This window comes from Plasmodium vinckei, assembly GCF_900681995.1.
Source record: "Plasmodium vinckei vinckei genome assembly, chromosome: PVVCY_05".
Taxonomy (NCBI): domain Eukaryota; phylum Apicomplexa; class Aconoidasida; order Haemosporida; family Plasmodiidae; genus Plasmodium; species Plasmodium vinckei.
Genome location: NC_051297.1, coordinates 350,643 through 364,965, shown reverse-complemented (window position 1 = coordinate 364,965; position 14,323 = coordinate 350,643). Strand labels below are relative to the sequence as shown.

General features: G+C 22.7%; 7 protein-coding genes across 7 annotated transcripts; 4 read left to right on the top strand and 3 right to left on the bottom strand.

Moving 5' to 3' along the window:
- Positions 1 to 79: 79 nt before the first annotated feature.
- Positions 80 to 1,908, top strand: PVVCY_0500930 (RAP protein, putative; the record flags this gene model as incomplete). The annotated part of the gene is made up of 6 exons (XM_008627466.2): positions 80 to 697; positions 822 to 1,085; positions 1,178 to 1,387; positions 1,495 to 1,599; positions 1,698 to 1,742; positions 1,861 to 1,908. 6 exons carry the CDS (start codon positions 80 to 82, stop codon positions 1,906 to 1,908), a joined length of 1,290 nt encoding a protein of 429 aa, XP_008625688.2.
- Positions 1,909 to 1,995: 87 nt separating this feature from the next.
- PVVCY_0500920 (conserved Plasmodium protein, unknown function) lies at positions 1,996 to 2,658 on the bottom strand (the record flags this gene model as incomplete). Its single annotated transcript, XM_008627465.1, has 1 exon — positions 1,996 to 2,658. One exon carries the CDS (start codon positions 2,656 to 2,658, stop codon positions 1,996 to 1,998), a length of 663 nt encoding a protein of 220 aa, XP_008625687.1.
- A 1,107-nt stretch (positions 2,659 to 3,765) lies between these two features.
- Positions 3,766 to 5,261, top strand: PVVCY_0500910 (conserved Plasmodium protein, unknown function; the record flags this gene model as incomplete). Its single annotated transcript, XM_008627464.1, has 2 exons — positions 3,766 to 5,005; positions 5,122 to 5,261. 2 exons carry the CDS (start codon positions 3,766 to 3,768, stop codon positions 5,259 to 5,261), a joined length of 1,380 nt encoding a protein of 459 aa, XP_008625686.1.
- A 354-nt stretch (positions 5,262 to 5,615) lies between these two features.
- On the bottom strand, positions 5,616 to 6,011 carry PVVCY_0500900 (conserved Plasmodium protein, unknown function; the record flags this gene model as incomplete). Its single annotated transcript, XM_008627463.1, has 1 exon — positions 5,616 to 6,011. One exon carries the CDS (start codon positions 6,009 to 6,011, stop codon positions 5,616 to 5,618), a length of 396 nt encoding a protein of 131 aa, XP_008625685.1.
- Positions 6,012 to 6,631: 620 nt separating this feature from the next.
- Positions 6,632 to 7,120, top strand: PVVCY_0500890 (RNA-binding protein, putative; the record flags this gene model as incomplete). The annotated part of the gene is made up of 1 exon (XM_008627462.1): positions 6,632 to 7,120. One exon carries the CDS (start codon positions 6,632 to 6,634, stop codon positions 7,118 to 7,120), a length of 489 nt encoding a protein of 162 aa, XP_008625684.1.
- Positions 7,121 to 8,219: 1,099 nt separating this feature from the next.
- On the top strand, positions 8,220 to 11,304 carry PVVCY_0500880 (conserved Plasmodium protein, unknown function; the record flags this gene model as incomplete). The annotated part of the gene is made up of 2 exons (XM_037635015.1): positions 8,220 to 8,330; positions 8,461 to 11,304. The coding sequence occupies 2 exons, from the start codon at positions 8,220 to 8,222 to the stop codon at positions 11,302 to 11,304; spliced, it is 2,955 nt and encodes a 984-aa protein (XP_037490202.1).
- A 906-nt stretch (positions 11,305 to 12,210) lies between these two features.
- On the bottom strand, positions 12,211 to 13,650 carry PVVCY_0500870 (conserved Plasmodium protein, unknown function; the record flags this gene model as incomplete). The annotated part of the gene is made up of 1 exon (XM_008627460.2): positions 12,211 to 13,650. One exon carries the CDS (start codon positions 13,648 to 13,650, stop codon positions 12,211 to 12,213), a length of 1,440 nt encoding a protein of 479 aa, XP_008625682.2.
- Positions 13,651 to 14,323: the final 673 nt, after the last annotated feature.

The window sequence follows — 14,323 nt, the reverse complement described above, 5'->3', positions numbered from 1 at the left end:
TATGTTTAATTTTTTTTTTTTTTGTTCATGTAATAAATAATTATGGAAAAGGATATATGGCTATCTACATTTCCAAAGGATGATTAATAAGGCAATAAAAAAATTAAGTACAAGAAATTTGTTATGTTTTGTATCAAGACAAAAAGAAGATAAGATTATAAATTATAATAAATATTTTATAAGCCGAAATGTAAGTAATATTAGAAATGATTTATTTGATGGTATCCCCAATGGAGAAATTGATAAGGACAAGCTAATATATTTAGTGAAGAACATACAAATAATAGATTTAAAAGAAAAAGGGATACTAAATAATATTAGCAATTTATTAAAAAACCATATAAATCAATTTAATATAGATGAAATATATTTAATTATACATTCTTTTAGTAAGTTAAATTTTACAAAATATTCATTATACAATAATTTTGTAAAAATTATTATGACTAAAAAGCCAGTGATAAATACAAGAATGCTAACACAAATATTAATTGATCTTCATAAAACATCATCTTTAGATTTAAATGCTTTAACATTCTTTACACAATATTATATAAATAACTTAGTTAAAAGTTTTTCTTTATTTGACATTTCTATGATATTATATATATTTAACAAGTATAATTACAACGATTTTGTAACTGTCAATAAAATATGTCAGGTTATTTCAGACCATTTTATTCCTATAATTGATGAGGTACCAAATGTATTATATATTTTTTGTGTGCACTTTGTTCATTTTGAGATTTCTTACATGGCTATGTAAATAAAAAAAAAAAAAATATAGAATGGTTGTACATGTTTTTTTTTCACCTTTTCAGGACAAAGGTGTGTTGACGACAATTTTGTTAAGCCTATCTGTACTTAACTTGAATTATGAAATTTACTCGAATTTTTTAAAATTGCATGTATATACAAATTATGAAAAGTTTGAAATAAAATATTTGTGTAATATTTCATATTCTATCGCACTTTGGCTAGCTCGTGATTGTGTAAAAGACAAATTCTTAAGAGAATTATTAAGCAAGATTGTGGTTTTGTTAATAAATAATATGCATAAGCTTAAAAATGATGAACTGAAACAGGTACTTATATAAAAAAAAAAAGGAGACTAAATATTGTAGAATTGGATATCCTCATTATATATTGACCTTATTTTATTTTATTATTTTTTTAGCTTCACATAGTGTTATACTTTTTAAGGGCAATCGGAGAAAATTATGAAGAGGCAATAAAAAAACTTGAAAAAAAAAATATTAAAAATACAATAACAGTGTCTAAAATGCAACAACAAGTTGAAAGAATTTTCACAGAAATCGGATTAAATGTGGATAAGGAATTTCCTGTCGGTCCATATATTCTAGATTTTGCATTAAAAAAAAAAAAGGTATAATAAAAAGTTGGTACACCAATATGTATAGTTATCTAATTTTTTATGAACAGGTTAAGTATTCATTTCATTATTATCATCACAATTTACATGGCGTTTCGTAGATTGACATTGAAGTCAATGGATTTACGCATTATTACACATTTGATGGAAAAATAAATAACAAAACAAATCTGAAATATTTCATATTAAATAAGCTTAATTGGAAGGTTAGCATTTTTTATAAAAAAAAAATACTTAAAATTGGATAATGTTTTTTTTTGAGATATAGATACAAAGTTATTTTATAATTTTATTTTACGCACAGATTGTTACTATCGAATATATGGATTGGAAAAATAAATCAAAAGATGTTAATTTAAAAAAAATGAAAAACAATTATATGAATAAATAGAAATATTATATTAATTGGCTTGATCCATGATCATATTTTTTTACTATATATCACTTATTTTATTTATTTTTTTTAGGATAAAATAAAATATATAGAGACAAATATATTGGAAAAAATAAAATAGGCAAATGGTTTTATCTTAATTTTTAGCATAATAGTTATCACAAAAAAAAATAATATTTGAATAAAAGTTTTTATAAATTTATTATTGTTACTTTTTTTTACATCCAAAGTTGTCAGTATTTATTGGGCATAGACTACTATTTGTCATGTTTTGTTTTAATGTTTTTAAATCATCTGTTTGTAAATTATCATTTTTTTTTACATTATAATATGTTAATGTTTTTACAATCCATTCATTATTTTTTTTAATTAAGTTACTAATAATTTTTCCTTTTTTATCACGTTTATTTTTACTTTTGATGTTAATTATAATTTGAGCACTATCCTCATTTATATACCCAGTCCAGTATCTGGAAAATATTATTTCTTCATATTCATCTATTAATTTTTTATCTTTTAAAACGTTTTCTTTTACAATTATTAAGGGTGGTGGTTGTTCAACAAACATCCATACCAAATTAATAACACAATATGAAAATATAGAAAACAAAAATACAAAACCACTATAATATGTTATATATATATTATATTTTGTTAAAAATGTTTTTATATTATTATTGTCATTATTAGATAGTTTTTGTTTATTCTTATTTACAAATGTATTGGTTTTACTTTCGATTGGCTGTATTATTTTTTTTTCTATTTTTGATTTTCCTGTACCCTCATTTGAGTTTGTGTGTTTTTCTCTGACTATTCTTAAAGGGACTGACTTTTTAAAAACGTTCAAAAGGTTTATTCTATAATTTTTCATTTTTCAGGCATATATTAACAAAGGTGATATGTATGTATATGTGTGTATGTGTATGGCTTCCCAACTTAATATCCTATACAAATAAAAATAGGGAAATTGATAAAACTGGTTCTTGCTATTATTACTAGCTTATTTTATTACTTTTTTTAATATTCCCTTTTAACAAAAAAGGGGAAAAAAAAATAATCATCTTAAACCATGGTATATAAATAATTTCATGTCACAATTTGATATTCAATCAGCAAGAGAAAAATGTAATAAATATTCCCATAGGGAAATAAAACAAAAATACTCTTAAAAAATTGTTCTTGATTAAAATAGATACATATTTATGTGAAAAATATTACAAGCATGATAAGTAGAAAGATTTTTTCAAAATTAATAATATTATTTTTTTTATTTTTTACTTATGAAAACACCATATTTCATTCTTTTCTCTTTCTTAGAGATATTATTTTTAGATTAATAATTATCATTTTTGTGTTATAGAAATTATGCATAAAAAAAATTATAAGTTTTCGTCTTTTTTAAAGGATACATTTTTTGTGTTATAATTAATATTTTCTATAAATAATCATATTCCGTTTTATACATATATATGTATTTTTCAAAAGGGGGGAAAACACATTACTGAGTCATGTTAAAATGCAAAATCGTCTTGCGTGTTCATAAAATTTATTATGAAAATTGTGCATATTATTATGACCATGCAATATAATAAAAGTGCATTTTTTTTTAAACAGCTAAGTTTATTTTTGGTTTTTTTTATCACAAACAAAATATGTGTAATAATTCAAAATTGTGTTTATGAATCAATGAACAAATAACGATGTGCATAAAATGCAAAATAGTTGAAAATGCATTATTAATTGTTTGTTGATGCCTTAAAAATAAGAATAAAATAAATAGCTATTATAGACGGAACAGCGGTCAGAATAACGGGATGGAGAAAATCAAGCGAATTTGTTAAGGCTTCATTTTTTTTTTCATTCCCTTAAGTTAGGATAAAGTCTTTTTATAAAATAGCACACATTTTTAATTCTACATAAATATAATAGATATTAAAGTAACGAATAAATAATAGCATGTACAAAAGAGGAAATAATTATGGAAAGCCATTATTATGAAGAGGTTACCCTTTTTTTTTCCATAAAAGATTTAGAAGAAATATTAACCCTTTTTAACAATGCTAGACAAATAAGAAAAGATACTCATAAACTTTTTAGTTTTTGCAATTCTTATGAATTATTGTTCGACTCAAATTGTTATTCTGTAACTGAGAAAAAGACAGAAAAAAAGGAAGTTAAAAAAATATCTTCATTAGATTTGCTAGCCAATGAAAAAAGTAAAACATTTGAAGAAGAAAATATGAACAAGCAAGGTGATAAAAATGAAGATGAAAAAGAAAATATGAACAAACAAGGTAATAAAAATGAAGATGAAAAAGAAAATATAATATTTAAGTCACCTGGATCGAAAAACAATTTGTTTAATGAAAAAAATGCATACGATCAGCATGAAATAATTAGCGAAGAAATATTTAATTGTTTATATAAGAATACAAAAAATGCAAAATTTACAAAAAAATATAAATTATTAATTGAAATAATAATTCAAGCTATTATATATGCAAATAAAATTAATTTAGATATTTACAAACTGAATTTGTTTATATCTATTATAATTATGGTTATGTACAAAATTATGGAAAATTTACACGAAAATATAAAAAGACAAAAAAAAAGAAAAGAAATAACAATAAGTTATTTCATAAATTTATTAGAAAAAAACACAAATTATGCTGATCATGTTCAGGCAAATAAAGATAATCAAAATAGTGAGCTAGAAAATGAAGATAATTCAAAAGTGGAAAAAGTCGAACCATCCGATAATAGCAACATCATGAATGATGAAAAACATAAAAAAAATGGAAAGAGGGAGAAAAAAGAAAAAAAAAAAGTAGAAAAAGAAAAAAATAATATAGAAAGTAGTAATAGTTTAAAAAATAAAAAGGGAGCACATGATGATAATATAAAAACACAAATCCTTGAAGATGAAAAACATTCGATTCAAAATGACATGAACAAAGATAATAAAAATATTGGTAACACCGATTTTATCTCATCTGATACTATAAATATAAGAAAAAATATGATTCTTTTTCAATACAATGAATCTAAATATATAATAAAATATATGTTTGAGGAAATTTTCTCAATATATAATATATTAGAATATTTATTTTTATTTTCTCCCCTATCTGTTAATTTATCTTTTTCTACTACATTTGCAAGTATATCTGCACCACACACTTTTTCAACCTATAATGAAATAAAGCATGAATCAGGTTATATATTTATTCGTTCTACATTATTATCGATATTTTATTACTCTAATTAGCAAGTATACATAATACTGATTATAAAAATGAAAAAAAATAATATACTTCATTTATTTTGATAGGCAAAGAACAGACAGAAGAAAATAAATTTGCTGCAAACTCATACATTAAGGAAACATTTGATGTCCCATTATTTGTGCTTGATAAGTTTAATGATCATGTTAAAGAATTACAGCATAAAATTAATCAAACAATAATTTGAGTAGTACTCTTTCTCTCTCTCTCTCTCTCTATATATATATATATATATGTGTGTGTGTGTGTTATATGCCCTCTTGGGAGCTCGACTTCCACATTTATATAAAAATTTATTTGTGCAATTCCAACTTGTTTGCATATGGAATTTTTTATAAGATTTTTATTTAACCGTTTTCATTTGTCTCTATTTTTGATTAAGGCAACTATAAAAAGTTGCAACAAAAAAAAAGTGTAAAAAACATGAAAATAAATAAGAAAAAAGGTACAGTAAAAAATATAGGCAAAAATGTGTAGCATGTTTATATATTAAATTAAAAAAAAAATAGTTTGAAGGAGTGAAATGTGAAATGGTCATATTTTATAAATCATATTCAGATAAATGTAAAGGGAAAAAAGTATTGTTGTAATGTATTCTTGATTTAATCCATAGTGACATCATATTTAATTTTGTATCTTTTATATCAATTGGTTTAGGGAATAAAGCATTATATGCATAGTCGATTTTTGATCTTTCTACTTCATCAGCATTTAAATAGTTTTGTATATTTTTAAGTATTCTTGAATCAAACCATGAAAAATTATTAAAACATTCATTCATCATATTTGTATCTTTCCATTCTGATGACATTTCATATGCTGTCATCATTTTCAAATCCCCTATTAATAAATTTAAGTTCTGTCCTGTTACTAGTTTTTTTTCGTCTTCTATTTTTTTTAATTCATTATTGTTTTTCCCAATGTTAATATTTTCCATTCTGTTATAGCTAAAATATTATTCTCTCTGTGTAGAATGGAATTATTTTTTTTTGTTTATTTTTTATTGAAAATTTTATGAATATTATATATATATGTTAGTCCCTAAAATGGGTATAATATTCAGAAACATATCATAACTTAATACACATAAAAAGTAGCACTGACACACAATTAATTATAAGCTGTTTCTTCCTATAATAAAAAAAATGTATTTTTTTTCTTGGTAATTCTTTTGATATTATTATTGTTATTATTACTTTTTATTTATTTTTCATCCTTCCAATCCGATTAATAAGCCAAGAACAATTATTTTCATTTTTTTAATTCACATTATTATATGCGTATGTTATATATGCATATATACACTAAATATATTGTATACCTTTTTTTTAAATGGAAACTGCAATTTTTCATTACTGCTTAAAATTTTTTTTTTGAAATATTTATACATATGAAACAAATTAAATTGAATTATAATCGTTTTTGTTTAAATATTGTACTTTTTATATGCCAAACAAAATATACATTTACAAATAAACCCATTTTATATAGAATGAAGCATAACGGTAGAATACAAATAATTAAAGTGGATGAAATAAAGAAATTGAATGGGAAACAATGTTTTTAAAAATATTTGAAAATAGAAAATATGCGAATGGTTTGAAAAAATTGCATAACACAAACAAAATGTGTGTTACTTATTTACTTAAGGATAATTTCCCTTTTTTTAAAACCATACGAGGGTTTAGTGAATATAGTCAAATAGAAGAAGATAAAGTTAATTTACCTAGAATAAAACTACGAGGATTACCATTTGATGTTTCTGAAGATGAAATAAAAAATTTTTTTAGTGCTTTTAAATTATCAAACCAGAAAAATCCAATTCATATAATTAAAGGAATAAAAGATAAGCCCACGGGGCACGCATATGTTTATTTTGATGATAGTGAAGAAGCAAGAAATGCTTGTCAACATTTAAATAGAAAATTTTTGAGAAATAGATATATTGAAATATACATAGATTATGTATACAATCACAATTTAGCCCCGATCAAGGAGCATGTAACAACATTAATGAGAGACAGGTACAGAAAAGACAACCAATAAGCAATTCCAAATATTGTATATGCATATATACATGTGTATTTTTTTAAAAAGCCTCACACATTGCAATAAAGTACAAATTTTATAAATTTATCTTCGATTTGTTCATCATATATATACCAGTTTGTTTCCTGATTTTTTTTTTCATTCTTTTTCTCGCTCTTATGAAGATAAAATAAAAGCCTAAATTTTTTTTTGTCCAAAATATTATTCTCATAATTTTTTACATATTTTATTGTATATATACAGAGAGATATGTATAGTTATGTAAGAATATATCCTCTTTTTATGTTATACTTATTATACATTATATAAAACCACGTCAATTGTACATTTGTTAATTTTTACATATAAAAGGCTTAAAAAAATATATATTTATGAAAAAAAGCTCATATAAAATACAAAAATATAGCTATATATATATATATAATGAAATGAGAAGGGGAAAATAAACAACCACACATAAAAATAGACAAGGACAAAAATAAAATAGAGAATTAAAATTTATATATTTTTTGTTTTCTTAAAATATAAATAAAAAAAAGCTATTTTTGTACATGTATTTTTTTTACTTTTTATTTATATTTGGTTGTTTTCAATTTGTGTTGTATAATTTCATTCAATATTTTATTAACTTGTCATGTAAAATTATTTTATTTTTTTTTTACATATTTTACCAGTCATATTTTTTATGTACTTATTTATATATATATTTATTTTTTTATGAACATTCATAAAAAATTGTCAATAAGAAAGAAAATTGTTCAGAAAAAGTAGATTTAGCTATATTAATTTTTATTATTATTATTAAGAATAGCTATAATAACAATCTTGAAAAATATATATAATTAAAATAATTGTGTTATATTTGGGTATTTTGTGAATTAATAATTTATAAATCCATGTTACACATGTTAATATCCTTAAAAACAATAAAACAATATATATATATGCATTTAAATATTACACATTTTTTATGAAAAATTATTATTTTTATATGCCGTTAACATATAGACAATATAAAAATACATTCATATTGTAGAGTATTGATAAGAAACATAAAGTATGTAATGTAGAAATAAAAATATAAAATGTAAAGAGGATGAATAGAACACATACACCAAATAATCGCAAATTCCATGAAGGAATTAATATGAAGTCCTCAACAAATGAAGTAAAAAAAAGTAAAAGAATAGAGAAAGAATTAAGCCATGTAACAAATTCCACCAAAAAAAAATCAAAAAAAAAACAAACAAATATAAAAAAAATATGGGATGATTTTGTAAATATAGAAAACATAAACAGCCCGAATCATCTCAATTTGTACACTGACAACGAATCAGTGGTTTCTTCAAAATATAAAAAAAAAAGCAAAAAAAAAAAAAAAAAGAAAATTAAATGTTTATAATAACAATGATAATAGTAAACATTTAAAACCAAAAGTTGTAAAAAAAAAAAATTCAAAAATTATATTTCTTCACAATGAAAATAACACAAGCACACACTCAGTGGAATCTACAAGATTTCAAAAGTTAAAAAAAAAAAAAAAAATTAAGAAAGGAACTAAAAAAAAAGCAATAAACAAAATTAGCATTTTAAAGCATAAAAGCCACGAATCCTTTCCTTCCCCACAAAATGAAAATATACCTGAGCTTGAACCCAAAGAAGCTAATCCATTTCCCTTGGAAATAGAAATCAATAAACCCAATGATATAGATAAGCATAGTTTAGAAATAAGTAAAACCCCTTACCCAGGAAATTTCAATGGCACTACTAAAAATTTGGACAATAATGAAAAAATAAGGGACCTCGGTCCATTTCACGGAATTGACAATAATTATGAAAATTATACAACTAATAATACAGAAAATATGCAAAATATGATAAAAAAACAGTATGGAAAAAATGAGCAAGCTTATAACAGTGACATAAATATAAATAGTTTTGTCAATAACGCCAATAGTAACGATCAGAATAGGAGTTTATTTTATGAACTTACGGAAGCTATGGAGAATGGTGAGATCGAAGAAAACAGCAATAGGAATATAAATATTCGGCTTAAAGAAGAGAAAGAAGCTGAAGAGGAAGAAAAAAAAAGAAATAATGATGAGCGTATTCGTGAAAATGCCAAGTTGGATAATGAAAGTAACAACTTCGATAAGAAAGATGATTTAGTTAGTTTAGAAAAAAGTTGTGAATCGAATAGTCCAAAAAAAATTATACGGAAGGGTTCATTAAATGGTATGAGGAAAAAGAATAAATCTGAAAAAAAAATGAAAACAAAAATTAAAACTAAACAGAAAACGATAAGACAAAATAGTATTAATGATACCATAATTGATAAAAAAAATATCGAAAGGAAATCGTCAACTTTAATTGTGGGACTTAAGAAGATGAAGACGAAGTTAAGTAGAAAAAGGATAAGCCCAAAAAAGGAATATAAAGAAAAAAAAATATACAGTGATAAACTAAAAGATGGAGGAAAAGACATAAAAAAGTATAAGCAAAAGGATATAGATAATGGAAGTTTCACTAAAGACAATATAATAGAAAATGTGAAAGACTCTGGCAAAGTTGGGTATGAAAAAAACAGTAAAATAATAGATCAAGAGGAAGAGAAAGAAAAGTTAGACATTATTATGGCGAAAAAAAATGAACCGAGAGCAGAAGAAGAGATAAAACTGGGAGTTGACGAAAAGTTCAAAGTAAAAACTAAAGAAAAATCCAAAATAGAAAATGGGGAAGGGCATAAAATAGAGATTGATGAAGAAAATTCAGTATTGACAGTGACCAAGAATATGAAAAATGACGCAAAACTTGAAGCAGATATTATAACAATTGAAGATGGGGAATTAAGAAAGAATGAAGAAGAAAACTGGAAAAACAATGAAAAAGACAAAAAGTCAGAGGAAAGGAATATGGTAGAAACCCAAATTATTGTAAAAGAGGAAAAGGGGGAAGAGAAGGAAAAAGGAGTTTTAAAAAAAAAAAAAAAAAATAAAGGAAAGCAAAGGAGTAAAGAAGCAAAAGGGGGTGGAGAAAAGAGCCATGATGTAAAAAAGGAAAAAAAAGACAACGAACATAAAGGTAGCAAAAAAAGTGAAGAAAAAAATGACGAGCAAAATGACGAAAAAAATGAAGGAAAAAATGAAGGAAAAAATGAAGAAGAAAATAAAGCAGATGACCCAATTGAGGAAAAGGACAAATTATCGAATGTTCAGAATGCTCAGAATATTATTAAGCATAATAAAGTGAATAAAATATTGGAGAAATATATAATTTCAAAAAAGGAAGAAAATATTAAAAGGAAATATATGAATAGAAAAAAGTTTATGGATATATTAGATATTGGTGAAAAACGGTTTAAAATAGATACTATAAATTTTTTTCCACATACTATATCCCAAGTACGTTATAGTGATATATATTTTTTTTTTGATACATATGAAAAAGAATTAAAAAAAAGTAATAATGGCAAGAATACAATAAAGTTAATGAAAAAGCTATTTAAATGTGAATATATTGAAATGAATAATATGGAACTAGTACTTCAAATTTTTGATAAAATTGTAGATAAGTTAAAAAAAGAATTAAAAACAGAGTCTATAGTAAAAATATATGATGAAGAAGAACATGTAGTTGCATCTAAAATAATGAAATATAAAAATGGGAATTATGATAAATATATGCATAACAAAAATAAATATGGTTGGAATGGGATGTCTGAAAATAACTTATTTAATAAAAACCTTTTGGGTCATCAAAATAATTTATTTGTTTGTAATAGAAATAATTTATATAATTTAATTTTTAATTCATCTCAAGGTGAATATATAATAGGGTCTCATTCTTTTTTAGTATTACAACAATGGAGTGATGAATATAAATTAGCTATGTTAAGAGATAAATTGGAACAAATGAAAAAAAGAAAACAGAAAATGACTGCTCCTGTAGCAACCTATATTAAATCATTAAGATATGGCTTTATAGACAATTTGTTTAATATATGCTGTTTACATGATTGTAAAAAGAGTGATAATAATTTGAACTATTGCGATTTTCCGTTTCCCCTACAAAATAGGTTACCCCTAAATATACAAGCTTACGTAGATAATATGAGTTTAAACCCTGAGTATATTCCACCAATGAAAATGTCAAAAGCGATTCGGATTTTAGCATCTAGTTAGTATTTCCTGTGTTTATTTTATTTTTTTTCTTTTAGATAAATATGAATATTTCTTTTTGTAAAAGTGGGTTTCCATTTTATTTAATTACGTTTTTTTTAAAACATAGTATGAATTAAATATTATTTTAATAGTGCTTATTTTTATGTATGTAATGTAAAATGTGTCTATATTTATTGGCATGTTTATTTCATTTTTTTTTTCGTCTCCCCATATTATGGATATATGTGTGAGTATATATTCATTGGGAGTTTCTTTAGACATTTGCCCACAATGGTTATCACATTTAGATATTCTATGGTGGGATATAGTGTGACATTTTTTATTACTTTTTAATCATTATGTTTATATAATTTTTCCTGAGGTTAGCTTATTTCATATGTTCATTTTTTTTGATTTGCTTGTTTGCATAGATTATATTTAATAAATAAGCAAACTGCTCATGGATTTTATAATTTTCAAAAATTGTGTAATTTAAAAATAAGGTTAAAACTATAAAAAAAGGATAGAAGTTTTGTCAAAATAAATGAAAAGGTTTGATTAATTATCATAGTAATATATAGATTTCTTTTACATATAGAATAAATAAAAATATCAAAAAAAACTGAATTTCAAAAATTTATATGTAGGATAAATAATTTGTGTTGTTTGTTTAAAAAAATAAATGGATATATTTGTCAAATATAAACTTAAAAACAACAAATATGAATGAAAATAGTTTGCCAGTTTTATTAAAAAACAAATAGAATAAGAAATATATATTATTATATGTAAATAATTTGATGGTTTTTTTCGCCCTCAAAAATTTATATGAGGAATAAAAAGTTATGTAATTTGGATAAGCTAGTGTAACCAATTATTTACACACAAGAATATATTAGCTTGCCCTTTTATTAGAATTTTAAATTGTCAAATAAGAAAGTTTGTATTTTTAGACAGGTTTTTTAAAATTTGTATATACTGATCTGGTATGCTTAATGAATTATTTGCATTATTTATGGCTTTGCAAATATAAGGTAAATCATCTTGGATTGAAAAAATATTTGTTAAGAAAAAAAGGAAATTAAAATCTTTAAAAAGATTTACAATGTCAGTTTTATTTTTTAATGATTTTATTGTGTAATTAAATTTTTGAAGAATGTTATAATAATTCGAATTATTTGGATATGGGAAAAAATAGTTATAACTACTTTTATGAGAAAAAATAGGAACATTATTTACACAAAATAAAATGTCTACTTTTTTTATTTCGATTTTTTTAATAAAAATATTATCTTTACATTTTAAATATAGTTCGTTCATAAGATCTATTTCACTATCAAAGCTTTTTATTTTTTGTTCCTTTGCATTATTTTTTTTTTCAAATTGTAATATGGTATTTTGTTTTTCTATATCTTTAATCATATCATTGTTTATTAGTTTTATTAAATCATTATTAATTTCATATGCTTCAACAATAATTCCTTTTGATTTTGTATTCATACCAACAGATAAAATAATAAATGGTTTTAAGTTTTCATTATATTTTTTTTTTTTTTTTTTTCCTTTATTTTCACCATTATTAATTTGTTCAAGACCTTTTTTGATGTCTTTATTATTTATTGTATGTAAAAAATGATCGTTGTCATTATTTTGTTTTCCTTCTCTATTTGCTATTTCGACTTTTTTATTTTTTGTGCCCAATTCGGTTAGAACTTGCTTCATAACTTTCAATGCTAAAAAAACTTCTTTTCCTCCCATTGGTATAAATATTTCGTTTTCATCATGATTTAGGGTTTTAATTTTTTTATTTAAATTTATAAAATTTTTTTTTTTTTGATTAGCTTCATTTAAGTCTACACCAATATCTGGATAAGCATAAAAAAAACCAACAACTTGTAAATTTAATAATTTTGCTAGCGTGTCCATTTTTTTTCGATCATTACTATTTAAAAGATAATCTACATTATAATCATGCTGAGAACTGTTTATGGAAAAAAATACATTTTCAATTTTTACTGAATTATCATTTTCATATTTTCCATATAATATTCCACAAAATAATTTATTATTTTCATTATTAAAATTGATTTTATTAAAAAACCCTTGCATGTTATATAAGCAGGCTTCACTAACACTTACATTCTTACAAACTGAATCAAACAAAGGGTCAATGGATATTTTTTTATCATTTTCATACTGAATAAACTTGCTTTCTTTTTTATTATCATTTTGATTAATTATATTTTTAGTATTATTTTTTGTATCATTATTAATAAATTTATTTTTGGCTACATTTTCATTTTTTTTATTTAATATACTAAAATATGGTGTTCTTCTTATTCTTAAACATTCACATTTTATTCTCATAAATATGAAATACAAAACAATTATAAGAAGTTTTATTTTCATTGTTTTACCATACACACAAAAAAAAAATCTCTTATTTTTAAACACTACATTTTTATCAATAATACTTAAAAAAAATTAGGGGTAAATTACTAGAAACTCGATAAAAACAAATGAAAAAATATCTAATATATGAAAATAAATCATTCATATACTTTCTTTTTTTTTATTTATGAAACTAGCCAAAGAATAATATTTCTTTAAAAAAGGGGAAAAAAAAATATTAACTGTTCATATAATATTTATCAATATGTGCATATTTTATTCGCATAAAATCGTGGATATATATATATACAACTGCAACGTAATAATTTTGAGTAGAACAAAAATAAGAATATAACCTGGTTTGTGAAATTTATATATAATATATTTTTCATTTTCATTATATTGTTATGTGTTTATATTTTTTTTATTAGTAAAAATGGAATATCTTTTACAAATGGTCAGGCTACGACTTTTTAAGTGTGTGTAAAATGTGAACTAAATGGCACATACTAATTTGCAATATATGAAAAAATATCGAAAAATTGAACGCAACATTGAGAAATATTATTACCATTTGAACTATAATAAAGAATTGTTTTTCTTAGTAATTTAAAGTACCATGAAAATATAAGCTTTCAATTAAATAAGA